This window comes from Stenella coeruleoalba, assembly GCF_951394435.1.
Source record: "Stenella coeruleoalba genome assembly, chromosome: 8".
Classification (NCBI taxonomy): Eukaryota; Metazoa; Chordata; class Mammalia; order Artiodactyla; family Delphinidae; genus Stenella; species Stenella coeruleoalba.
In genome coordinates, this window is record NC_137154.1 from 2,222,172 (window position 1) to 2,248,925 (window position 26,754).

The following is a 26,754-nucleotide window of genomic DNA, read 5'->3' on the forward strand; positions in this document are numbered from 1 at the left end:
GCACCGTGGGCCTGAAGATCCCGCAGACCCCCAGCGTAGAGGCCCAGCCAGCCCCGTAACCACAGGAGCCACCTACCTGAGCCGCAGTCGGCAACCACTCTGGGCCTCTGTTTCCCTCTAAAAATGGGGCACTGAGACCAGCCCATGCTGGAGGGGAGGGTCCCTGTCTCCGGTTCCATGGTGGCTGTGTGCCCAGAGACCCAGAGTTGTCTGTTGTGGAGGGGGAGAGCCACTTGTGGTCTTCTCCAAGAGCCAGATGGGCCCTAGGTCGCACGGCGAGGGGCTGGAGATGCCCCGTCCGGCATCCCCGTCCTCTCCCACGGGCCCTCTCGGGGCCGCCTGCCTCCTGCCCCATGACTCAGCACCTTTGCCCAGCACAGCAGGACTTTTGCCCCCTGCCCGCTCCTCCAGCCTCCTGTTCAGATCCCTACGGGGTCTCCCAGCAACGCCTGCCCAGGATGCGGGAAGTCAGGGCCTCCAGGGGCCAGGGCCGGTCCCCCAGCAGGACTGGCACTCTGGACCTGTCCCGGGTCATGCTGCTCGTGTACGTGCTGGCAGCCCTGGAGCTCGCCTGCCTCTTCATGCAGTTCTCAGTCATGCCAGTGAGTACCCCTCCACAGGCAGCCTGGCCACCGGCGTGCCCTCGCCGCCCCTCTCACCTTCCATCTCTGCCCTGGTAACGGCCGGGGGTCGGGCCTCATGCTGCCCAGGCTCCTCGCGCTGGGGACCCCTTGCCATGCTGGAGCTAAGTTAAGGCACCTGGGAACTACGCCTCTGGACGGCCCCCTTCAGCACGTCCTGCGCTCCGGCTGCACCACCAGCTGTCCCCATGACAGCCCCCACCCCCCGCACGGCTGCCCTAGCGGGTACCTCCCGCCCCGCCTGGGGGCATTTGCCCTACGGATCCGCCACCCCGACACCTGCTCAGCTCACTTTCTAGTCCCACTCAGGCCTCTGCTCAGGTCTCCTCCGGGGCGGGGCCCTCCCTCCAACACCTGCCAGGTACCCGGGGTCACTTGCCCTCCCGTCCTGGCTGGTCCGTCCGCATGCAGCTTGCCCACACCCCACATTGTACTTCATGGCATTAGATTATTTCTGTCTCTCCAACCAGGATGTGAGGGCAGGACTGATCCAGCTCATTCTATGCCGCCTCCCTGGGTCTGGAATTCTGCCTGGCCATAGCTGCCCCTTGGTTTAAGTGGCCATTGTGGCTTGCTGGGCCCGGACACCCACCCTCCTCCTCCGTGCACTCCTGTTTATTCATTCAACACCGCCCTGTGGGGTCTCACCCTCCTGGGGCAAGAGCACCCAGGGGACTTTGGAAGACCCAGAGCCCCAGAGATCCTTATCTGTCTGGTCCGGGTGGGACCATGGCACTAACCGCTGGCCACTCACCAGGAGATTCTGATGAGCAGCCTGGGCCCGGGGATCTGGGTGGGAGGGGGTATTGCCTTTGTCACAATTCCGGCCTTGGCAGGGCTCCCTGGCCAGACAGTGAGCCCAACTCCCCCACTTCCCAAGCCCAGCTCACTTCCACTGAATGGCTTGGTCTGAGCCCTTTCTCCTCTCCTTGGCAGCCAGGTACCTTGCTGTCCTCATCATAACATGGGTGACGGCCATCCCTCCCTTGGAGAGTTGGCGCTGGGGCAATGAGAGAACAGTTGAAATCCTTAGCACGCGGGGCACAGAGCAGCTGCTGGTGCCACCTCTCCTCCCACTGGCTCTCCCAAGAGAGGCATGTGTTTGTTCAACCAATGCTCGCAGGTACTCTGAGCACCTGGTCTCAGAACTCTGAATACCGCAGACTGCAAAGTGCACCCCTGCCGCTGGTGGTCCTGGGCGTTGGTGACACCCACCGGCAGTAAACAGTGCATAGTTAGACTGTGCTGCAGGAAGGGCACTGGGGGTGCCGAGGAATGTGGAAGGTTCGGGGTCAGCAGGGCCTCCCTGAGAAGGCGACCCTGAGCGAAGCCTTAAAAGAGACACGGGAGTGAGCTAGCCAGTGCAAAGGCCATGGGGCAGTAGTGGGACAAGTGCTGGAGAGGGGAGAAGGAGCTGAGCCCAGGAGCTGCTGATGGATGGGAGACAGGCGTGCGAGAAACGGGGGGCTCAGGGGTGACACTGCGGATTTGGACCTGAGCCCTTGGAAGGGTGGAAGCATCAACGGTGGAGCAGAGGAGCTGGTCTTGGAGGGAGACCGGGAGTCAGTTCTGGACGTGCTGAGCTCCAGGTGCTTTTAGACACCACGTGCAGAGCCAGAGTAGCATGGGATTTGCCATCGCCCATCTGAGGTGAACCCCAAAGAGGGGAAGGAGGGGCCCGCAACTGCCTGCACTGAGTACCGAGTCCCTGGAGCCTGGACCCAAAGCCCCTGTTGGGCTCCCCGCTACAAGATAAGGTTACCCCAGGGCCGCTGAGTGCCAGGGCCACGGGTCCCCCCATGTGCACTGCGGAGTGGTCAGAGCCAGACCCTCAACCCCCTCCCACCCTGCTCAGGGCTACCCCTCCTACGCCCTGCCCATGGAGGACCCCAGATTGCAGATGCTGGGGTCCTTCCGGGCCCTTCCCATGGACCCCGCCTATGTTTCAGTACCTGTCCCGGAGGCTGGGCCTGGACTCTGTTGCCTTCGGCTACCAGCAGACCATCTTTGGCGTGCTTCAGCTGTTGGGCGGGCCCGTGTTTGGCAGGTACCATGGGGCAGGGAAGTTTGGGGGCCCTCACCCCATGATGATCCAGGCCCACCCTTTGGAGGTCACGGCCTGGGTTATGCCAGGTTCCCACACCTCACCCTGGGCCCCACTAGAGAGACGGCAGCCGCTGCTTCATGGACGGCCAGCCCGCAGCACAGAGCGGCTTTAGTCCCGTTAAGACTGGGTTAAGCCCCTGCTCCCAGGGTATCTCCACCCCTAACTTCCACGAATTCTGGTTTGTGGCCAGACCCAGAGAGAGGATTTAATTAGTGAGACCCTCATGGCTATAAATGCCCCGCCCCACTGAGCCGGGGGGTCCCACCAGCAACTTTTCTGGAAAAGAATATTCTGGGGACTGGAACCCCCCAGACTCCCGCTAGCCTCAGCGGGGGCGCTGGGCTCAGGGACGTGACAGCAGACATCCTCTTGCAAAGCCTGCCATGGACAGATCAACGTGGCAGGAGTCAGATTTCTAGAGTTACTCCACAGAAAAGAAGGGTCTCCAGACCCGGTAGCATCGGACAGAGCAGAGCCCCGGGGTGGGGGGAGGGGCGGTTTCCCAGGCTTCAGCCTGGGAAGCGCTTTCTGTAAAATAAGCACGTGCCCTTGGTACATTTGCATCCCACGAGTTACTCACACAGGCGTGGGAATGGCCGTGTGGGTCAGACCCCCCCGAGGTCACTGAAAACTGTCCCACTGGAAGGATGGAGAAACAGGCCCTGAGAGGAGGCAGCCCAGCAGCCCAGCAGGGCCCTGGGCGCCCCCGCCCACCCTTGCAGCACCGGGCCTCCCTGATCAGCCCCGTGGGGGCACTGCGGCCCGGTTCCCCGGCAGTCCCAAGGGGTTGTTGTGGGGCCGAGGAGCGGGAAGCCTGCCTCACACCTGTGAGGGTCACAGGTGTGGGGCCCCCAGGTTCGCAGACCAGCGCGGGGCGCGGGCAGCGTTCACGCTCTCCTTCCTGGCGTCCTCAGCGCTCTACTTGCTCCTGGCTGCCGCCTGCAGCCCAGCCCTGCCCGGCGTGCCCTTACTCTTTGCCTCGCGCCTGCCCGGCGCCCTCATGCACACGCTGCCAGGTAGGGCCAGGTAGGGCGCCTTCCGGCCTGCTGGAGGACTATGGGTGGGGGGCGGGAACGGGTCGGAATAGCCAGGGCCAAGGGTGGGACCGGAGGGAGGCGGGAGAGCTTGGTGTGGGCGTGGCCTGAGCCAGGGGTTGGGGCGGAGACCACGCCCAGGGTGCCGGTCTAGTCTGGAGAACAGGACCGGGATGGAGGGGTGATGCGGGGGCGTAGCCCGCGGAAGGGGGCAGGTCCGAGGTGAGGAATAATGGGGTGTGGCCTGTGCCGCGACCAGGGTGGGGAGCACGCGGCCTGGGGGCACGTCGGGGTCCCGCGGGTGATGTGGGGGGTGACTGGGGGTGGGGGCAGGTCAGAGGAGTGGAATGGTGTGAGGGCGTGGCCTGTGGCTTGGGTCTGGGGTGCGGGGATGGCGAGGTGTGGCCTGGGTCCGTAGGCCACAAGACGGTGGGCGAGGGGGCCGCGCTTGTCAGCACCCCCGTCCCACCCCGTAGCCGCCCAGATGGCCATCACGGACCTGTCTGCGCCTGAGGAGCGGCCCGCGGCCCTGGGCCGGTTGGGTCTGTGCTTCGGCGTTGGCGTCATCTTCGGCTCCCTGCTCGGCGGGACCCTGAGCAGCACGTGCGGGTGAGTGTCCGGGGCGGGGACCCGGTCGTGGGGGGGGGGGGGGGGGGGGCGGGCCGACGAGGCGGTATGTGGGTACGGGTCAGGACGGCCAAGGCTGGGTCGGTTGTGCGCCGCGCTCCGGCCCTCAGCCCAGCCCCGCCACTTCTCCAGGCCTTTGTTTCCCCATGTGCACGCTGAGCGGGTGGGGTCCATGAGAGGGTGACCTGCAGGAACCTACAGCTGGGGGTGGCCATCCGGGGCGTGGCCTTGCGGTGGGCGGGGTCCGAGGGCTTAGCTAGGAGCGGTGGGCAGGGCCCCCGGCGACGCGGCCCACAGGGGGCAGTGCAGCCAGCAAATGAGGGAGTGGCCAGCAGGGGGCAGTGCGGTCGGCAGACGTGAACGTGGCCAGCAGGGGGCAGCGCGGCCGGCAGACGGGCGTGGCCAGCAGTGGCGTTGCGGCGGAAGACGTGGGCGGGGCCGGAAGACGTGGGCGGGGCGGCCGGCTGGGGGCGCCGTCGCCGCATGCTGCAGCCGCACCAGGTCCGTGCGCTCGGGCTGCTCATTCCTGGGAGGTCCCACGCTGAACCTAAAGGAACCAGACGGCAGGCCTTGGGGGCGGGGTGATGGTGCCATCACCTCCCTGCGATGGGGATGCTGTGGGCAGCCAGACCCCTTGCCTCCGGAAGGAGCGAGGGTGGCTTGCGGGGATAAAAAGCTAGCGTGTGTGAACTAAAGGTCTCTATTGCCCTCACCACCCCCCCCCCGAGTTTTGCGCACCCAGGGGTCCGGGGGCTAAACTCAACTCCTGCCCAGCGTCCTGAGAGCCTGTGGGCGGCAGCTCTCACATGTGGTCTGCAGAGTGGACCCCATTCCAGGGACAGACCCTGCAGTGGGGCTGCACAGAGCCGTCTGTTCCAGTGGCCCTAGGCGTGCATACCCTTGGACTTAGGACACCTGGCCCTGGAGAGGCCTTGCCTGGCCAGGGAGGAAGCTTCTGCTGCTTCCCCCTATGCTGCCCCACCCCCGTTCCTCCCCCAGGTGCTCCGACACCCACTCAAAACCAGCTTCCTACATAGGAATGGACTTTGCACCTTACCTTCATTCAGGCCCAAGACCTTGGTTTTGCTCTGGGGATCCAGGTGCCCGGCCCAGCTGTGGGTGGAGGCCCTGTGCCAGCTGGTGCCCCGCCCACCCTGCCTGGGCCTGGATGAGCTGCCCTGGGCCTCCATTCAGGCGAGGAGCCTTCCTGCTGTCTGAACCACACATGCATGCACTCAGCATGAGGCCAGCACCTGGCCCTGCATCTTGAATGACCCTATGCCGGGGCCCCTGGGGGCCTTAGTTTCCCCAGGTTCCCTGAGTGCCCCCAGACCAGCCCCAGACTTGAGAGCCGATGATGGCTGAGCCCCAGGGATTGGGGGACAGGAGGGCACAGTGGCCTTGTCAAGGCAGCTCCCTCTCTCGAGGGAGGTCTGTTCAAGGCCTCCGCCCCCCACCCCTCCCCATCATTTCCTCAGAGCTGGGTTGGGGGTGGCCGGCTCTGCTAAGTGCTGTGAGCAGGAGGGTGGGGTGCAGAGGGCAGGACTGCTTCATTCATTTCCCCCTCGATGTTTATTGAACACCTATTAAGTGCCCCTGGGATTCCAGGTCCTGGGATACAGTGGTGAACGGGACAGGCGAGTCCTCAGATGAAATGAACGTGATGTGTATTCCTGTAACGTCAGGCTGGAGGACATCTGGGGAGGCAAAGAGATAGCAAGTGCAAAGGCCCTGAGGTTGGGGAAGCGAGAAGACCCGTGTGGCTGGAGTGGAGGAGAAGGGGTGGGCAGTGGGTCAGGCCATGGAGCCCTGGGAGGCATGAGCAGGGGCAGGGGATGAGCTGGCTGCTGTGTCGAGAATGTGGAGGCTAGGGCCACCTCAGGGAGACCAGAGAGGTGGCTACTGAATCAGTCCAGGTGGGAGAGGACGGCAGGGGGACAAGGGATGGCCGTGGTGGGGAGAGGGCAGGGGCAGGTTCTGGCTTGGTTTTGCTGATGGCTGGGGTGTAAGTGTGAACTCAAGGCCATGCCCAGACTCCGGGGCTGGCCCTGGGGGAGTCGAGGGCCTCGCTGAGATCTGAGCTGCCAGGGTGCCGGCAGGAGTTGGGTCTCCGTCAGGATGAGTGTGTGCTCAGCGCACACTTGAAGGAACCCCAGAGTGGGTGGCTGGGCGGGGGAGTCTGAGCTGGAGGACAGTGGGGCTGTGTCCTCGAGTGGGTGGCTTCTTAGCCCTGGGAACTGCTTAAGATGGAGGCTGGTGCCCAGCACTTCATGTTAGAAGCCGGGGATCGGGAAAAGGTACCAGGAGGACCAGAAGGGAGGGCGATCCAGGGAGATATCCAGGCGTGTGGGTCAAGGATGGGACCCTGCGCCCGTGACGGATTCCGCCTGAACCAGGGCTGTCTCTCTCCATGTGCGATGAGGGCGGAGCCTGCTTTGGTAGATGGACCAGGGTCAGGAGAAAGAGGACCTCTGTCCCCAGGGAGGAAAGAAAGAGGGTCAGCGGCTGCAGAGTAAGGAGGGGCACCAGGGGCGTGAGGAGGGTGCTGGGAAGGGAGCGACGACACAGAGAGGAGCCCCGCTAGCTGCCCCGCACAACAGGGCTTTCAGCGCCCAGACTCGGAGTTCACCTCCCAGCCCAGCCACCTGCTACTGTGGGCCATGGGCAACCTTCCTCACCTTGCCAGCGCCCCTCCCGCCCCCCCACCACCACACACAGAGGCCTTCTCTGGCCAGCCCCACCGCACGTTCCCTCCTGCCCTCTGCTCCAGCCCAGCTGCTGACCCAGAAGGCACTCTCACTTCCCTCTCCCTCCCAGTAGCCTCCAGATTCACCCCCACCCCTGCCCTCACCTTCCTGAGCATCCCACTAGCTTCCCTTCTTTCATCCCAAGATCTAAGGCGCTGTGTACACTTCCTTAGACAGGTGGGGAGACCGAGGCCCCGGAGAGGGTAAGACTCCCCCATGGAGCTCCCAGTCTCCATCCGAGGCCCGGGGAAGGGGGGCTCCGGGACCCCGATGCCCCATCTCCCTTGTCCAGCCTCTCTGCTGGCCCACGGCCTGCTCTACCTCTTGGCAAGGCCCAGGCAAGATGTAAAGGCCACACTCCCGCCCCCCCGTTCTTCAATCAAAACTGAGGCACGGTGTGAGGTCTCCCTGCCCCCCTCCACCCCGGCCCCCTAAAGGCCCCTGAAGTCCCCAGCCGTGCCCCACCCCCTGCTGGGAAGCAGGTGGAAGGAGGAAGCAGCCTCGGCTGCCGTGGGCTGGGTAGTGGTATAACTGGTTTGGGCCCAGTCTGGAGCTCAGGGCTGGGAGGCCTAGCTCCCATGGAGGACCCAGACCTGGGTCCTGAGTCATTTAGCAGGTGAGGGGGCAGCTCTGTGACTCACGTCCCCGAGCCTGGCGCCTCACAGCCTGGGGAGGCCTCTATCATCCCCTCCCCCAAGTGGGCCGTTTGCCTCTGGGGTGGGCGGCACCAGCCTGCTAAGCCCGCCAGAGTTGGGTCCCGGGTCGAAGGTGCTCAGGGATTTGAGAAGTGGGGGCCACCTGTCAGACGCCGCTGATGGTGAAGGCAGGCAGAGCCCAGGCCTGATGGCTGGACTTAGTGTGTGTGGGGGGGTCTTTGCAGGACCCCCTGCTCCTCTGAGCGCTGAGGTGCCGCACACAGGCCACAGGTGCAGCTGGGCCCGCAGTCCAGCCCCCAAAGGCTCTGTCCCCCGGAGGTGGCCCACCAGGGTAGCCGCTCCTTTAGGTCCAGCCACAGACCCTTGAGGTCAGGCAAACCGGGGCCTCAGTGTCACCGGCTGGCCCTCCTGGGCACTAACTGGCCGGCGTGTGGCCCCGCTCTGACTGCAGCTGTGCGCCGCACCCAGCAGGCCCTGGTGACTCGGCTGGTGTGACCCCGCTGCTTGTCTGGAGGCCTGGGGGGAGCCAGTCGACCCGAGAACCGTATCTCGGCCCTTGGTCCGGGCGAGGGAATGGGAAACCCTTATCCTGCTGGCGGAAGGTTTCCGCCCCAGTGACACGGCAGTGTCCCTGGAGTTAATGAGTAGACATCTAGGGCTGCCCTAGCGGCTCTGGGACGGGGTGACTCACGGGTCACCCAGGCTGCCTACCCCACTTGGTGCTGGAGGTGGCTCACCGAGGGTGCGCGGGGCCTCCTGGGTGACCCTCCACCCGAGGGTGTGGAGGTGTCCCCCCATCCCGGGGCTCGCGCCGCCCCTGCAGACAGAACCCGGGTGTTTCAGGCACTAGGAGGTCCATGGACAGGGCACAAATGGCTGAGAGCAGTGGGGCTGGGAACCTCAGCCTAGACCTGTCAGCTGGACAGTGTTCCGGGCAGAGGGGAAGCCCGTGCAAAGGCCCCGGGGCAGGAAGGAGGTTGGGGCTTGCCTGGAGGCCTGTGTGGGCAGATGCTCAGGGGACACAGAGGGCTGCAGAGGGTTAGGCCGGACACAGCGTTAGGGGCTTTCTCTGGGACTCGGAAACCAGAGGGGGGCTGACGTCCCACAAGATGGGGTGGACCCACAAGACGTCCATTTTCAGACACCGTTCTAGCCACAGGGCCAGGGACTGTGGATCAGGGGAGGCAGGGGGACTTCTCCCCCGCAAGCTCAGGCTGGATGCCCGGTGCCTCTCAGGATCCCCGCACGGCCAGGCTTCCCATGAAGCCAGCTGACCCCAGCCTGCCCTTCAGTTTGGACAGGACAGGGGTACGCAGCCCGGGAGGCCCTGAGCCCCACGTGCGGCCAGGCCTGGGGACCTTGGCCGAGTGCCATCCCCTCTGGGAGCCCCGGAGCACGCAGGGAGGGAGGGCAGCTCCAGCTGCAGGAGGAGTTGTCCCCTCCAAGCCGGGCAGGAGAGGGACGGCGTCAGGCTCAGAGTCCGCACCGGGTGGGCAGATGGCCAGGCCTGCCACCCTCCTGATAACGTCACGTCGGCAACTTCCGGGCCCTCGAGATAAGGATGAAAGTGGCGTCTGTGTCCGCTGCCATTTGACCAGCACCGGTGGCAGCCGTGGTCAGTTCCAGAGGCCTCCCATCGGCGGGACTCGGGGTGGGCTGCCTCCAGGCTGTCCCAGCCTTGGCATGGGACAGGGGGTCCCGGGAGGGTGACCCCTGTGAGTCTAGCCCTCATTTGCATCTGAGGAAAGGAGGTCACCCAGCAGGGTAGCTACAGAGAAGGGACAGAGAATTCGGGTGCCCTGAGTCTGGCCCGGGGCCCTTTCAGGGTGTCCATGGGTCCATCCGTCCAGTCTCCCATCCACACAGTCAACCAAAAATAAAAGGGGGTGGGTAGACAAAGACACGCTAACAGTGCCTGCCTCATGGTCAGCGCCCAGTTTGTAAAAACAGTCCAGTGAGCCAGTGGACAGGTGGCCCAGAGCCCCATCCTGCGCGATTGGCGTCCCAGAGGTCCCCAGGGCCAGAGGCAGACTCTGGGGGTGGGCTGACTGGAGGCCCCCGGGGAGGGGCTCCCGAGCTGTGTCTCGGACGACAGAGCAGCAGTGGGTAGGGGCACGAGGCTGGAGGGCGTCCCCACCGAGAAGGCCCCCGTGTGGGACCCGGGGCTGCCACGCTTTCCTGCCGTCTGTCCACTTTCCTTTCTGCCATTTTGTCTGGGGGAGTCGGAGAGCACTGTGGGTGGGGAAGGACACCCAAGCCTCCCCTGGGGCAGCTGTGGGCCCCGACGCCCTCCCGGGGCCCCCGAGGGCCCCCGTGTCCCCTTCGGTTCACTGGCCGCCACACAGGGACAGGAGAGATCTCTGGAGAAGGGGCCTGGCTCCCTGCCACCGCCCCTCACTTGTCACCAGCCTCCCAAAATAGCCATCTAAGCGGCCGCCTCTGCTCTCACGCACTTCCGGGGCATCTGGCAAAGAAAGCTGGTTTTGTCCCTGCCCAGGCCGGCCCGGAGCAGTGACGTGCGGGCCTGTGAGGCCACAGTCCTGAAGAAAGGGCCCCTCTCTCTGACGGTGGCCTGTGGGGCCCGTGCCCGGCCTCATGCCTCCCCCGGGTCCGAGCAGAGGCTTCACTCTGGGGTCCAGTGCCCTCTGACCCTTCCCACCTGGCAGCCAATGGACGCGCCCACTTGTCCGGAACCCCTGCCGCCAGAAAGCCCAAATGTCCAGCATCCTGGGCAGTGGGTATCGGCTTGGGGGCCAGAGATGGGCCCGTCTGGGAGGGGAGAGGTCGGTGGCACGTGCAGACTGGACAGTGCCGGCTGCAGCACTGACCAGCTGTGTGAGCCCGGAAACAAGGGGCTGCCGAGGCCCATTCTCTGGTGCTGGAGTCCCCACTGGCTTCCCTGCCTGGGGTTCCCGCAGGAGCCATGCACGTGTATGTGTGCAGGTGCGTGCGCGTGTGTGCACCTGTGGTGGAGTGGGGGCGGGGGAGTCCTCTCTTTGAACTTGGAGGAAGGTCACAGGCAGCTTGTGGCTGCCTCACGTGAAAGTGCGGAGGGAGTCTCCCACGACACTGACAAGGTCTGGGGCAGGACTTTTTTCGTCCATTTAGTCCACGCTCTGATGCCCACTGGGGTCTCGGCACAGGGTCCCACCCAGGCTCACCTGCCCTCGGGGGCGAATACTAGCCCTGGAGCAGAGCAAGCCCTTCTCAGAGGACAGGGCGCCCACTGGGGAAGAGGGGCAGGGCCTCACAGAGAGGGCCTTTGCAGGATGTATAGGAGTTTTCCGTGCTTCAGAGGGGCAGGGCGTTCGGCTGTGCACAGGTCCGGCAGTCGAAGCAGCCCGGCTCAGTATGAATCTTCTGTTTCACTCTTTGTCTTCCTCCAGCCCTCAGGGGGAAACGGTGACAATCAGAGGGGCCGGGCCCCAGTGCCTTTGTCCCCAGGTGACACGGGCTGCCTGGAGCTGGAGACCGAGGTCTGCCCGTGCGGTCCAGAGAGGTCGAGGGCTGAGTTTCCATGTAGTGACTCATGGAGGGGAAATGCTCCCTCAGAAGTGACAGCTGAGTGCCTGAGTCACGACCCTTGGTGCCGCTGTGGGCAGGCGGGAAGGCACCCTGAGGGCTGTGTCCTAGGTTTATCGGGGGGCCAAACGCCCCCTACCCCATGGGCCCAGCCTGCCCCGCCCCCTCCAGGAAGTGGTGGTGGGGTGCTCCTGAGGCCCCCTAAGTGCAGGCCTGTCCTCCCCCAGGAGGGGAAAGAGGCGTGACAATGCCCAGGACGCAGATGGGGCTGCAGGGGGTCCCACAGTCTTCCACGTGGGTGCGTGGAGCTGAGATTCTAACCCAAGCCCCGGCCCACCGGGCACGTCAGCCCCCGTCTCTCCGGCCCCTCTTGGCGCCCTGGCCCCAGTGCCACCTGGCATTTTGCTCACCGTGGGCCAGCACCCTACCTCACCTGAGTCACTGAGGGCAATGGTCACTTTCTCAGCTGCCCTCCTCCACCCCAGGCGGCCCCTCCAGTCCCACCAGAGGCCGGAGGACTGAGGGTTCTGGGGACGGGGCCCTGTCCCCCGGGAGCCTCGGTCTCCTGCTCCACAGGGTGGGGAGGACCCTTGGCGCTGCCGGGGTTGTCTGGGGAGCATCCTCCCTGCTGGTTCCAATTCCGCGGAACACAGCCCCCAGGCCTCTAGCACCCCTGTCCAAGCCGGGAGCAGTGGGCGCACGCCGCACAGCAGCCCGCTCCTTCGGGGGCCTTTCTCACCCCTCAGCAGCCTGGGGGCCAAACGTCCCCTGGAGAATCGCCACGCGCCCCAGGCCCCTGCCCAGCCCTTCTGGGGCTCACGTTCTGGCTCCCACTGCCACCCATGCTCAGAGGCCGCCAGGGCGCATATTCTGTGTCCACAGCCCGAGGGTCGGGAAGGCAAGAGCTTCCTCTGTTTCTTCATCCATCACCTCATTGATGTGCCCTGAGGGTCCCGTGGCCTGGCCTCCAGTTCGAAGCCTGCAAGGACATGAGTGGGGGGGGGGTTGAGCTGTTCTCAGCTGTCAGAGCCTGAGTGTGACTGAAGGGGCAGGTGGGGGAGATGCCGCAGGTGACACCTGTGCCCTGGGGCCTGAGCCCTGTGTGACCACAACTGTCGCTCACAGGATTCAGTGTCCGGTCATCGTGGCTTTTGTGGTCAGCCTCCTGGGAGCCGTCCTCAGCCTCACCTGCATCCCCACCAGCACCAAAGGGGCCAGCGCCCGTGCCCAGGCTGCCCTGCCAGGTAAGCTGCAGCAGACACACCCCACAGATGCACACAAGCAGGCCCACCAGGTACACCCCGCTGGGTCTGCCCTACCGGACACACCTCACCGCTTACACCCCACCGGGTATGCCGCTTCCGGATGCTTGGCCAGTGTGAAGTGTGAGCCCTCCCCTCCCACCAGCCGGCACCCTGGACCTCAGGCTAGGCCTCCCCCAGCCCAGCCCACCCTTCAGGGAGGCTTTGCCGAGACCACGATGTGCCAAAGCATTGCCGGTGGCTTCTCACCTGCGGGGGCAGAGGGCTGAGCTCCAGGCAACGGGCCTGGGGCACTCGGGGCCACTCAAGCCCTCTTTTCTTCTCACCTGCGGGGGCAGAGGGCTGAGCTCCAGGCAACGGGCCTGGGGCACTCGGGGCCACTCAAGCCCTCTTTTCTTCTCACCTGCGGGGGCAGAGGGCTGAGCTCCAGGCAACGGGCCTGGGGCACTCGGGGCCACTCAAGCCCTCTTTTCTTCTCACCTGCGGGGGCAGAGGGCTGAGCTCCAGGCAATGGGCCTGGGGCACTCGGGGCCACTCAAGCCCTCTTTTCTTCCTTGGGCCCCTCCAGGAAGCTGGGCATCTCCCAGCTTCGGACACCGCTGGAGCTGAGCCTGGAAAGGACCAGGGGGACCGTGGGGCCTGGGATGGGGCGGGCATGGCGAACCAGGACCCTGAGGCCCAGAGCAGTCGGTCACTGTGCTGTATGGGGGGACGTGAGGGTGCCGGCTTCAGGAGCACGGCTCCCGGGGCGGGGTGCCGAGGCGGGGGGCAGAGCACAGTCAGGTTAGAGCTTGTGGGCTCAACGTGCCTCCCAGGCCCCACGAGGAGAGGTCAGGGCTCGAGAGGGGGGGCCCCTCCAGGGCGTCCCAGCCCAGCCACTTTGGCCTGGCACAGAGTGGGACCCCATGCCTCCTGGCCAGGTGACCGAGAGCTCTGGAGAGACCCACCTGGGACAGGAGGCCCCTGAGCCCTGGCTGTGATGGGACAGCCCAGAAAGAGTCAAGAGGGAGGGCCTGGGTGGGGGCCTGGCCTGCAAAGAGATAGAGGAAAAGGGCCGAGGCGCAGGAGCACCTGGGAGAGGCAAGCAGGGGGGCACCGCCGCACCCAGCTGGGAGGCTATGACGAGGCACCCAAGTGGCCTCCGGATCAGGGTAAGGTGGGCGCTCGCAGCCACCAAGAGTGGCCGCTCCTGGCCGACGCCTGCCTCACCAGCCTTGCCATGCCGTCGCCCAGAGCCAGGGCCAGGCAGGCAGCAGCTGCCCCGGTCACGCGGGTTTGGGGAGTGAGAGCCTCCGTCACTTGGAGCCCGGGTCCAGGCCAGGCTGCCCCCTGAATTCAGAGGTCCCCAGGGTCAGCAGGGCCCGAGGCCCAGTCCTGAGTGTGATGAGCTGCCCGGGGCTCACCGGGGGAGGCTGGTGGGAGGCACGCTGAGCACGAGCTCACATCCCCGGTGGGTGTGGGGCGCCGGGCAGCCGGAGTGCTTCCTCCGCACCCAGTGGGCCCTGGGGCGCGGGCTGTCCGGTGCTACCGTGGCCTCTCCGGGTGCCTCAGGGAAACCCAAGGCCAGCGTGTTTGACCTGAAGGCCATCACCTGCCTGCTGCTGCAGCCCGGCGTCCTGCCGGTGTTTCTGGTCAAGGTCATCTGCGGCTTCCCCTCAGGTGAGTCCCGGCCGCCCGGCCAGCGTCCAGAGCCCGGTGCGGCTGAGAATTCGGGGCCGCGGAGACGGAGGTCTGCAGCCCGCGCGTCACCCCTTCGCTCTGCCCTGTGTCCCACGCTCCGAGACTCCACTGGGCCCTGTCCAGTCACATCTGTCCCAGAGAGGGTGACAGCCCACTGGTTCACGCAGATGTGGCTGCACAGGCCAGGAGGAGGAAGAAGTGAGGGTCTCCGTCCTTCCCTCCTGCCCCCCAGGGCCCTGCTCGGGCCCCAGTTACCCCTGCTCTACAGAAGGTCTCACTGCCCCGGCCTGTGGCTTCCAGGGCCTCTCAGGACAGTCCAGGAGGTGGGAAAGACGGTACGTCTGCAGGTGGACGTGCACATTCTCGGTGGAACTGAGGGCATCCCTGACCACAGTCGTGCCAAGCAGCGACCGCTCTGAGCCCCCATCTGGGGTCCTCCAACCAGGGGAGCAGTGCAGAGGACAAGTCAGCGAGGCAGGGTTGACAGGCGCTCAGGTGCCCCCTCACTGGCGCTAAAGGGTTAGTCCCTCAGCCCAGGAAGCTCTCTGTCCAGGCAAACTGGGCAACCCCCCGCCCAGCTCCATCTGTGACTCAGGATGGCTCAGTGGGGCACAGTGACGGGAACCCAGGTCACCGACGTCAGTTCTGGGGCCAAATCCTCCTACATTATCAGCCCAGGGTCCCCCATCTCCCAGCCTCCGCCCCCAGACGGCCTTGGGCCCTGTGCATGGGGCAGCTTCCGGCGCCTTCCTGTTCACAGCCCACAGCAGTCGCGTGGGGTGGACCTGCCAGGGACAACCTCGGAGAAGGTTCACGTTGGTCTTCCCTGAGCCGGTCACCGCGGCCAAGCCCCTGGCACCGTGATGGTCACCTGACGGGGGGAGCAGGTGTGGGCACAACTGCGCAGCCCCGACCCCTCAACCCTGACCCCCCACCTCGCCCAGGGCTCTTCATGGTCATGTTCTCCCTCATCTCCATGGACTTCTTTCAGCTGGAGGCCGCCCAGGCCGGCTACCTCATGTCCTTCTTCGGGGTCCTCCAGATGGTGAGTGGATGCTGGGCGCACAGGGTGGGCGGGGGTTCGGCACTCCACGCTCTGTGGGCTCCCTGCCCTCCCAGGGTCCTCTGGGCAGTCGGCCTGTGTTGGGGTCCCAGGACCTCACAGACCACCGGCATGCGGTTTCTCCGCAGCGCAGGTGCCGTCCTGCATGCCCGCCTTTCGGGTGTTGCATCCACACCTTAGCTTCTGGCTTGTTCTCCTCTCCCTGCTCGCGGCTCCCACGCCTGGCTCTGTCTGCCCTCCCATCTGCCCGGAGGTCCCGTCTGAGAGGGGAGAGGGGAGACTCATCCGCAGTGGAGGCTGACGAGCCCTTGGCCTCCCATTGGGAAACACGGCGAAGGCCCATGGTCCGCCGCGTGTCCATCTGGGCGCCGGCGGTGGACAGGTCGGGAAGGGGGCAGACCCCAGTGGTGGGGCGCGTTACAAGGAGAATGGCCGGGCTCTGCGTCCCGCCCGCCTGCCCGCCGGTCGCGTGAGCATGGCGGGGACAGGTGGCGACATGCAGCCGCCACCCGGGACATCTGCCTGACAGCCGGAGCGCAGGAGGGGCTATTCCGGGACCTGCCTGGGCGGGGGAGAGAGCTCGCGCTCTCCGGAAGCGGGTGGCATTCCCAGCACCTCCAGGCCATCTGCTGCCCGTGCCTCTGGGCCCAGGACTGGTCTAGACTCTGGTTCTAAAGTAGCCACTCCTGGGAGGGGCTGGCCCCCCCCACCGTGGGCCGAGAGCGCCTAGCTGGGTAGGCTGGGAAGCGGCAGCCTGGTGGAGGAACAGAGAGAAACAGAAAGCAACGGCAACGATAACAGCGCTCTAAATCGGGGGCCACTGGCGCTTCCTTCTAAACGGCTGCTCCTGCCTGCCTGGGACCAGAGCACCAGCCTGAGCTTGTCCTGGGCTCCCCGGGACCAGGAGGCCAAGCCTATACCCTGGCTGAAGCCGGCAGACCCCTCGAGGCCCTCAGGGACAGACCCTGGTAGCCTCTGGCCTGGTCAGGCATGAGGGTGGGCCTACCCGAGACGGACCTGGGCTCCAGCACCTGTGAGGATGCTGGTGGACGGGGTTGGAGAGCAGCGGTGGGATTCGGGAAAGTGCCTGGGGGTGGGGGGCTGGGGACCCCAACACAGGCCGACCGGGTGGAGGAGCCTGGGGAGGGCAGGGAGCCCACGGAGCGGTGTGGGGTGCCAGGCCCCAGGCCCTAAGTCCAGCGGAGGGAAGGTGGAGGCGGCTGAGGGCCTGAGATGCGTCCGCAGGGGAGGCCCAAGCCGCCTTCGTCGGGTGCCTCCCTCCCCGCCCCGCCAGGGTAGAGCTGGGCACCGAGGGTCCGGGAGGCAGCCGCGCCGCGGGGTGAACCATGCCTCCCACCTGGTCCCCCACAGCTGCTCTTGCACCTGCTGCTTCCGTTGCAGACCATTTCCCGCCCCACCTGAGGTGTGGTTGCCGCCGGATCCCAAGGGCGATCTCCCCCACCAGCACCCCCTTCCAGCCCCCTGGGTACAGGGATCGTTGGGGTTGGGGTCTCAGGGGGTGGCAGCCCGGATGGTCCTACACGAGGGGATGGTGGTCACCCTTCGCCCGGGGGGCTGGCAGCCCTCTGTCCCTCTAGGAGCCTCCTGCGAGGGCCCCCCCTTGGCCTTCATCTGGGCCCCAGGCACAGCGCCGCTGCAGTGATAGGGAGCTTCCGTCGTATGGGGTGGGGGAGACGGAGGCAAGCCCCCAACCACTGGCGCATCTGGTGTGTCAGGGGCGACAAAACCTCAAAGGAGAATCAGGGCCCTTGGAGGGGCAGACATGCTGCTTCAGATGGGGTAAGGGTTGGGGTTAGGGTTAGGGCTGGTAGGCTCTCCACTGGCCCACGGAGAGGCTTGGAGGGAGAGAACTTCAGACGGGGAGGGGCTGCAGGTGCAAAGGCCCTGGGGTGGCTGGGCCGGCCTGAGGGGAGAGGACTGCCCTCTGAAGACGTGTGGGGCATGGTCTGCAAGGCCAAGAAGGACCCAGATTTACTCAGATTTACTCGGAGTGGGTGGGACCATTTGGAGGCCGGATGTGGTCTTACTAGCCCCCTGCTGGGGAACTGGGTGCTTGTGGCCGATGTGACCTCCGGGGAGGTGGAGGTGGCTCGGGCCAGGGCAGCGGGCAGCAGGACAGGTGAGCAGACAGGGTCTCCAGATGGGAGGGTTGGGAGAAAGTGAAATTTCTGGTGTGCTTGGTAGCTCTAGTTTCATGTAATAACCCGTAAGGCACGAAAGTTTCGGCTTTGTTTAAGTTAATGGGAAAATGGAAAGACGACCCCAGTCCATTAGGGTCCTGGTCTCTGGCTCTGTATGATTGAAATCTCCCTCCTGGCTTGGTGGTTTCCTCTCAGGGTGCAGGGCACTACAAGGCACTTGCCAAGTAGATCTTCCCTTTAAACAAACGAAAACGAAGATAAGCAAGTGTGAGAGTAGGATTTTTTTTTTATTAAAGAAGGACATCTTTGGTGCTCCTTTGAGACAGTTTCGTTTTGCCAGACAGGCAGCCCGGAGTGGCCCGTCCTGTTCCGCAGGGGTGGGCCCGCCCCGTCACAGGGCGCAGCCCCGGCCTGACCCCAGCCCCAGGGGGTGTTGCTCCCAACCCACTGCGCCCCGGGCACTTCCTGTCTGCCTGGTGGAGGTGGCAGGGGACCAGGTAGGGAGCCTCCCCCTGGCCTGGGGATGGCCGAGGGCTGGGTTTGCCCTCTGAGTCACATCCGCAGCGTCAAGGGTGTCCCTGCTCTGGGTGGTTCCTCCCACCCCCACGAGGGCAGGAAGGGGAGCCTTAACCTTAACCTGGCTCCTGGCTGGCTGACCCTGGGGCCGGGGGAGGGGGCTGCGGCCAGGAGGACAGAGCTGGGAGTGGAGGGCGGAGCAACAGTGGGCGTTATCTGGGGAGACTGGTTGCCCCCTGCTTACCTGCCCAGGCTCAGGACAGGTCCACCGCCCTGGGCTCCAGCCCAGCCCCACTCCTGGCCAGCTCTGGGACCTCAGGCAAGTGACATCCACCCTCTGGGCCTCAGTTTACCCAGTTGTAACTGGAGCTGTGGCCTCTGGAGATGTGGAGGACACAGGGCTCCTGGCCCAGTCCCTGGCCCCAGTTGACAGTAGCTGGTGTGCCCGCCTGCTGGGGCCAGGCCTCCATAGGGCCAGCTGGGAGGGCGACCCCACATGGGCACCAGGGCTCTGAGCTCGGGTCCCAATCCAGGCCCCCTCTCCTCTGTGCCCTGGTCTCCCCATCTGTGAATGGGGCAGGTCCCACCTCCCAGAGGAGACAGCCAAAGAGGGGGCTGAGGACGAGTGATTGGCCAGGATGGGGCACATGGGGGCCAGGTGACACGGTAGGGGGCTTCCCAGGGCCCCAAGGGTCCCCAGGGTTGGAGTCGGGGCCACACGGGGAGCATTTTTCTATCGAAGAAGCTTTTTGCACCGTAAGCCATGGCCTCCCCCACCCCCATCAGGAGTTAACCGGTCCTTTGATTAAAATATGTTTATCACGCCTGAAACTGCAGAAATTAGTTTTGAATGTGGAACTCGGACCTCTGAGTGGCTGGCTATGCACGTGTGTGTGCGCGCAGGTGCATGTACGTGTGCGTGTGCGTGCATGTATGTGCGTGCACGTGCGTGGGTGTGTGCGTGCATGCGGGTGCACGCGTGTGCGCGCGCGCGTGTGTGAGAGGTGCCCAGGCTGCTGGCCCCGTCTCCCCTGGGACTTTGAGGCCGTCGTGGGTACCACAGGCTCACCCCTGTGCCCTGCGCCTGGCGCCTGCTGTGGCTGGTGGCAGCGGCCCCAGGGGCTGCAGGTGGTGGGGGAGGTCCCGCGGCTGGCCGCAGCCCAGCCCCCTCCGCAGGCCCGGCTGCGCCCACCTCCACTCTCTCGCCCTCACCTAGGTCTTCCAGGGCCTGGTCATCGGGTGGCTGAGTAGCCGCTTCTCCGAGGGAGCCCTGCTCCGGGCCAGCGTGCTGGCGTTCAGCGTGGTGGGACTGGCCATGGTGAGAGCTCCCGCCTCTGGCTGCCCCACAAAGAGCAGGGTCCCAGGCCTGCTCCCCTGACCCTCTGCCGGTGCCCAGTTTGCACTTGAGCCCCTGGGCCCCCTGGCCCCCTCTACCCCAACCCAGGGCCACCTCAGTGGGACCTCAGGGATGGGCAGTTCCACCCTGGTCCCGCGAGGCCCTGCAAGGCCCCCGTGACCGTGACCCTGCTCTGCCCCTCGGCAGGCGCTGATGGCCAATGTCTTCCACTTGTGCCTGCTCATGCCCGGCCTGGTCTTCAGCCTGTGTGCCCTCAATGTGGTCACCGACAGCATGCTGACCAATGCCGTCTCGGCCTCAGACACGGGTGAGGGCAGCATCCCGGGCCCGGTGACGGGCAGGCCCTGGGGAGACCCCGGCCCTCCTCTCTGGGAAGCTTGCTGAGCAGTTTCGGGCAAAGCAGCCGCCCTAATGTGGGACCTGCCTGGACTCAGTGGGCATTGAGTAGGGTGGGCGGCTGGGGGTCTGAGTGGGCAGAATGGGGATGGTGGGCTGCAAGAGGGCTCAGGAGAGAATCCTGCCCACCACCCAGTCCAGCCAGACCCAGCCAACCCTGCACCAGGCCCTGCTGATCAGCCCAGGGCCAGGCCTGGGGGAGGGGAGGAGGGCTTCCTGGAGGTGGCGTCTGGCTTGGCTCTGAAGCATGGGCAGAGAATGGCTAGAAGCCAGAGGGGGTGGCTAGCATGGGGAGCACCTCCTGTTCCCTCCCTGCGCACGGGATGTGCAGGTGCCTCCTGAGTGAACGAGTGAGGGAGTGAGTGCTGCCCCCGGGCCACCCAGTGGGACTCAGGCGCCCCCAGAGGTGGACCTGCAGTCCCCCAACTCTGCACCTGGCCTTCTTTCTTGAGGCCAAGGAGTCTCCCATCCAGACTGGGGGTCCCTGGGCCCGATGCTGCCCAGGCTTCTGCCCCCGTGCTGCCCCGGGCATGGTGCAGGTCAAGGTCAAGGTCAAGGGCTCCTGTGGGCTGGTTGAGGTCAAAGACCTCCCTCCCTGGCAGCAGGGCCAGAAAGTTCAGGGCCCTGGCTGACCCTCCGTCCATCTACCTGCCTGTCTGGGAAGGTCAGACTGAGGTCTAGAGGCCCTGATGAAAATGGGGAGGCTGCTGGGCAAGGCCTCTTCTCAGGACTGCCTTGGGGACCCCAAGGCCGGCCAGACCTGCGGCTCTGTGGTCCTGGGAGGCTAGACTGGTCCTGGAGGGTCCCGGAGGCTGTGGGCTGGCAGGTGTGAGAGGCCAGGAGGAGAGAGGAGGGGAGCAAAGCCTGGAGAGATGAGGGCAGGGCCTGAGCGGGAGGAGGGCGGAGCCTGAGAGGGAGGAAGGCGGGGCAGATCCAGTCCACCAGGGCCCCATGTGCCAGAGGCACCATCCCTCAGCTTGGAAGGAGCCAGGAGCCGGTTCCCAGCACCAGCCTGGGAACCGGAAACCACAGAGGGGGCGGTAATTGCTCCCTGGTGTCTGCAGGGCATGTGGGCGTCGGGAGAGGCTGCTCTGAAGGAGAGAGGGCATGTGGGCGCCGGGAGAGGCTGGCCACGCCCAGCTGACCCAAGGGCAGGGCTTTCCAGCTCCCAGAGCGAGGGCTGCGAAGCCCCTGGAGCCTGGGGCCCTCGGGGCAGACGGCAGTGTTGACAGGAGCCACTCGCTTGGTGGCCCTCATAGGGCACAGCTGACAAGAGGGGTGTGGAGGTAGGGGTGTCAGGTGAGAGGGGTGCAGGCAGCCAGGCGAGCCCGGGAAGTGGGTGCAGAGAAGCAGGTGCGGGCCCTTCGAGCGCCCCGAAGCCCCTCCCCCACCCTGGGGGGAGTTCCCTGCAGTCCACGTGAGGGCGGGAGCCAGGTGACTGGGGTGTGTGGTGGCCCAGCCCCCACCGCGGTGCTTCGGGAGGCCCCTGGCTGGGATGCCACCTCTCAGGCAGGCCTGGTGCGGGGGGGCCTGGCCCACAACCTGGGGCCCTGTTCCCAGGCTCCTCCTGTGCTTGGGAACTTTCTGGAGCAGGGCAGAGGCTCAGATCCCCATCCGAGAGGGCCCCGTGCTCCCCCTGCATGGCTGGGGGGTCTGCAGGGAGGGAGTGGGGGGGGCTGGAGGGCGGCGGGGGAGACAGGGAGTCTGTAGCTGTGTCAAGGCCCTGGGCGGCTGGGGCAGTGATGCTGAGAGACCCTCCCCTCCCCCGCCGTAGGAACCATGCTGGGCCTCTGCGCCTCTGTGCAGCCACTGACCAGAACCCTGGGGCCCACCCTGGGAGGCCTCCTGTACCACCGCTTCGGAGTCCCCGTTTTCGGCCACATGCAGCTCGCCGTCAACTTCCTCGTCCTGCTGGTCCTCTGGAGGCAGCCTGTGCCCCCAAAGATGGACAAAGCCTGGTGACCGTGGCCCCCAGGCACAGACTGGCAATAAACTCCCTTAGGACCTCTTCCAGCCTGATTTCTATCAGTTGGGCAGGGGGCCTGGGGACGAGGGCAGGATGGAGCCTTGGATGCTGGAGGGCTTCCTGGAGGAGAGGGCCTGCAGCTGTGCCCCAGGGCTCCAGGGAGAGCAGAATCACCCAAGTTCATCTCAGTGGGAGGTGGGTCCTGCCCCCGGAGTCCGCCACCAAGGCCAGTGAGGAGTAGCCCCTGCTGCCACCCAGACAGCTCTGCCCACGACGTCCCCAGAGACAGGGAGCTCCGTGCTCACCCCTTCACACCCCCCACCCCACACCAACCCCCGGCCTGGGGCCGAGCACGCGCTGCCCGCACACCCTCCTCAGCCCTTGAAATTGCTTCCACTCATGAACAGAAAGACACGGTTGTTTGAAAAGATCAGGACTTTTGAGGCTTGGGAAGAGATCTAGGAAAAGAACCCTCACTTCACTGTTGGGGAGCCCCGTGGGGAGGACCAGGCATCCAGGCTTGAGAACTGGAGAGCTGTGCCTCCCCCTCCCCCCGCCTCCCAGCTCAGGTGCTACAGAGAAGGGGTACCAGACGCAGGGAGGCCAGCAGGCTGCCGTGCCCCATGACCAGTATGGAAAGGACAACCTTGTCAGGTGTCTACAGACGCCCTTGAGACCAGGAAGGCTACCCCTCCCCCACAGGCTGCCTGTAAAAGAAGCTGTTCAACTCAGAAACCCCAACCTCAGGACTTCACGCCCCAACTGGAGGGGCCTCAGAGAGCCAGGGTCCGCCCACCCTCCCGGCCCGAGGGCTCAGGCCGGACCCTGCCTCCACTTGAGCCCCGCCAGGAACCGGGGTCCCACCCGCTGACTTTGGTCATTCACCCAGAGGGTCTGGTGGGAGGGGTCTCCAGGGTAGGGCAGCATGGGGGCGCACCCTGGGGTTGGTCTTTTCTACTCTCTGAAGGAGCCCCCTCCCCATTTGCACAGGGGCTTCACAGTGCTGTTCAGGAGAAAATTCATGGCAGGAATGGTTTCTTCTCTGGACCCAGCACCCAGGCTCCTGCAGGCCTCCCAGCAGAGGGACAGCCCCTCCCCAGTCTGACCCCTGCCACCCGGTTAGGAGGCCTGTGATGGTGCCCCCCCCCCCCATCAAGGGTAAGTGACTGACATTAGGGCCCAATTTTGGTCCTTCACTCCCCTCACCTCTGCCCCCCACACCTGGCTCCCTCCAGCCACAAAGGTGAAATGAAGGTCCCCTGGCTAGGCCAGGATCAGCGTCCTGTCCCTTTCTTCCATCCTAGGCTGCTTCATCACCCACAGCCCTTCCAGGTGGAGGGGCACACCTCCCCTCCGGAGCCTGGGGGTCTGGGGGCCACCCTGGATGCACAGGGTCCCAGCGGGCAGGAAGGGCAGAAGCTGCCCGCTTGTCAGGACCTCAGGCCTCCCCATCCTGATGTCACATCCTGGGCCACTCGGAGGCCTCAGCCTCCTGCCACGCCGGCAGAAATGGTGCAGGCCTGTCTCCCGTTGGCCCAGAAGCACTGCCCACCTTGCTGGCCCCGCACGTCAGGCACTGGCTGGCAGCATGTTAAGAGGAGTGCGGCCGGTGGGCAGCCAGAGGCCTGAAGGTTTCCTTTCAGGGGGCTGGGCAGGGGCGGGAGGGGGCAGTTAGGGTCCGGTACCCCACCGAGGGCCGGAGCAGCTCAGATGGGGGAGGCGTGATGACCTCACAGGGGCATTTTGTGAGTGGCTTCCGGGAGCAAGCCGGGGCCCTGTCCTCCCCATTCCACACCCGGGAGCGGAAGTCAGGGCCACTCCCAGGGCACTTCCCCGCCTCCAGCGATGGTGCGGCCAGGGTCCGGCGGATAACGGTGTTCATTCAAAGAGCATTTCCTTGCCCTTCAGACACCTGGGGTGGCCGCTCCCCCCAACTAACACACACTGAATGAAGGGGCCACCCACTCGCCTCCCGCAGGAAGCTCACTGCACCACACCGGCTGGTAGAAAAGAGAACAAGTCAGGTACTTTATTTGGAATGGACACATTGATTACACACATATATATATATATATATATATATACACACATATATATACACATATATATATGTATATATATTAAGACAGATGGTTTTAACACAAATACCATCAAAATAAATACATAGATAGTCCAATAATTTAATGCACCCGCACAGCGGGGGCGAGGCTCTGCGGCTCCGCACGGGAGGGTCCTTCTCTGCCGGGCAGGACGCAGCCCCGGCCTTTGTCCTCGCCGTGGTCAGTGGCTGGGCGCCGCCGGGGCTTCTGCCGCTCCGGACATTCCCTGAGCTCCTGCCGGCGCGGCCCGCGTCCGGCCCGACTCGTCCAGTGTGTGGTTCCTGTGGGGAGAGCGGGGAGGTTCAGGGAGCTGTGCCGAGCCCGGTGGCTGAGCGAGCCGGAGTCCAGCCAGTGGGTCTCCCGAGGCCCGGACACGGAAGGCGCAAGCGACGGCTCCTGCCGCGCGCCCCAGCCGCGCCGCGTTGGCGAGGCCCCCAGTCCCCTCTCGACAGTGTTCCCTAGACGGGGCAGGACCTCCCCCCAACGTCCGAGATCGACATCATCCTCCCCGAGGACCGCGTCCAGCGGGCGGGCGGGCGGGCGGCACTCACCGCGGCGGCGCTCAGGGCGCGCGGGCCGTCCCGGCCTCGGGCTGCCCGACGGGCGCGGCGCGCTCCTGGCGGCTGCGGAAGTCCTCCAGGGCGCGGCGGTTCTGGAAGTCGATGAGCGCCAGTGTGATGGCCGCGTTCCAGCAGCTCTCGCCCGCGCAGCGGAAGTCGATCTCCTTGCGGTCGGTGGTGACGATGGTGAAATAGACGTACTTGCCCGTACGCTCCACGCAGTCCACCTTGAGGATGGAGTGGAAGCGCAGCTCCTTGGGGCGCGCGCCGGGACCGGTGGGGAACAGGCTCAGGCAGTCAGGGGTGAGCACGCCGCGCTTCTTCTTCCATAGCTGGAACAAGCTGTCGCTGCGCTTCTCCAGCTCGCCCTCGCGCAACACCTCCCCGGGGGTCTTCATGTCGGCCGGGTGCAGCTCGCAGAAGCGAAGGCGCTCCGGTGGTGGCGGCCTCTGCAATGCGCCCCGGTGCCCCGGCGCCGTCTATATAGCGGCCCCGCCCCACGCGCTCCGTCCGGCCCGCCCCGGGCACGCCCCCTCTCGGCCACGCCCCGCGCCCCCTTCCTGGGCCCAGCCCGCCCCGGTCCCCCCAGCCTGGCCACCCCGGGGCTGCGCGCCGCACCCTCACCCCGGGTCGCCGTGGTCGCCCCCCCTTCCCCTTGTCTGCAGCCCGTTCCCCCGGCGCCCCAGATCCGTGGCCCCGTGGGGCGACTCAATGTCCCCCACCCCGCCCCGGACGCCGGCCCCACGGAGGAATGCGCTGCGGCCCGCCCTGCCCGCGGTGACTCACTGCCGGGGAGCCGCGGGAAGCGCCCGAGGCCGGGGACAGCCCGGGGCGCGGTGACGGCGGGACTCAGACCTCCACCCTCCAGGCGCCCCGACACCCAGCCCTGCCGCTCGTGGGGCAGATGCAGTCGCGGCCCCAGTTCCTCCCAGGCCCCCGGGGAGACCCTTCGGTGGCCCTGACCCAGCCGGCCTTATCTCCCATCTTGCCACCCGCCGGCCGGCGCGCCTGGGACGACCTGCCCTCTTCCCCCTGGGTCGTCGGGCCGACCGGGAGAGCAGGTGTTCTGAACTTCAGTTTTCTCTTCTGTAAAATGGGGGACGATGACACTTGTTGGATTAGGCAACGCACGGAAAATGCTAGAACAGCTCCCCTTAGTGTTCAGTAAGTGTGAGGGCCGCTCCCAGCTCCCTTCCCGGGGGCCTGTCCCGCTCCCTGGGCCCTCCTGGCGGCTGTACGTGGGGGGAGAGAGGACGCACCGGCGGACCCGCCAGAGGTGCTGGGAGCCGAGGGGGCGCGGAACGCGCTGGTGCGTGGGGGGCAGAGGGGCCTTCGGCCTGGGCCGGGCCGGGGGCGGCTGAGTCATGCCCTGCCAGCAGGACAAGTCTTTTTATTTACCCTCTTCCTTTTTTTTTTTTTTTTTACCCTCTTCCTTTAAAGGGTTTAACAGGAAGTGATCGCTGGCTCCTCCAGGGTTCCCGGGGCGGGGGGGGGGTGGCGGCAGAAGGGAATCTACGGGGGCCCCAGCCGCTCCGGGGCCAGCACCTTCCAACACCCCGCCGGGCTGTGACGTGGGCAGGTGGTGCAAAGCAAGGGGAGCAAGGAGGGCACGAGACCGTTGGGGCTGTGAGAGCCACGCCCCCTCCTGGTGCAAGATGGAAACGCAGGTACCCTGGTTCAAAAGGTATTAATGATATTTTCAGGACTGGGAAGGCAGGGCATAAAGCCGATGTAGGACCTTCTGGGTGCGGGCCCGGCCGGCCGGCCGTGGAGCCAACCCTGCCCCACCTGCCCCCGCTCTGCGGCCTTGGGCAAGTCCCAACCCTGGCCCTTCAGGGTCACCGTGAGGAATAAGGTGCACCGCTGGCTCAGATGAGTGGCTTGGGCCAGGCCTCTGCAGATGGACACACCCACCTGTGCGTCCAGGGCAACTGTCAGCGGTGTGGCAGAGAGCAGGGGGTGCCCAGGACTCTGGCCTGCGGGAGGGAGCACAGGACAAGCATAGGGATGCTGGTCAGTGTTGGGGGGAGGGGCGGAGCTGGAATCGGCAGGCCCGTGGGGTGGCAGGCCAGAGGGTGAAGGGAGCACAGGGTGGGTGGGTGGGGAGACAGATCTCCCCTCAAGCCAACACAGGGCAGACTTATAAGGGGGTGAGCTCCCCATCACTACAGGCATCCCAGCAGAGCTGGTAAAGGGGATTCCAGCATCAGGCAGGGTGAGACTGCTGACCCGCCTTCCCGCAGGCTCTCTGTCCTGAGGGGGCCCTGGGCTGTCGGGGCCACGGGAGAGGCAGCCCAGGGGCCAGGCTGCTGCCTCTAGGAAGCCACTGTGAGCCCCCTGGGTGTCCAGCACTCTGCCG

General features: G+C 65.6%; 2 protein-coding genes across 2 annotated transcripts; one reads left to right on the top strand and one right to left on the bottom strand.

Annotated features, from left to right (window-relative positions):
• Window positions 1-256: 256 nt before the first annotated feature.
• Window positions 257-21,732, top strand: SLC67A1 (solute carrier family 67 member 1; the record flags this gene model as incomplete). The annotated part of the gene is given in 11 exon segments (XM_079928334.1): window positions 257-391; window positions 393-602; window positions 2,591-2,688; window positions 3,604-3,764; window positions 4,259-4,391; window positions 12,460-12,578; window positions 14,148-14,255; window positions 15,221-15,321; window positions 19,234-19,335; window positions 19,561-19,681; window positions 21,545-21,732. Coding segments are annotated over 11 exon segments (1,476 nt in total).
• Window positions 21,733-23,740: 2,008 nt separating this feature from the next.
• Window positions 23,741-24,861, bottom strand: PHLDA2 (pleckstrin homology like domain family A member 2). Its single transcript, XM_079929817.1, has 2 exons — window positions 24,387-24,861; window positions 23,741-24,116 (listed from the first exon to the last, which is right to left on the bottom strand). Exon 1 carries the CDS (start codon window positions 24,791-24,793, stop codon window positions 24,398-24,400), a length of 396 nt encoding a protein of 131 aa, XP_079785943.1. The 5' UTR covers window positions 24,794-24,861; the 3' UTR covers window positions 23,741-24,116; window positions 24,387-24,397.
• Between the last annotated feature and the right edge of the window lie 1,893 nt (window positions 24,862-26,754).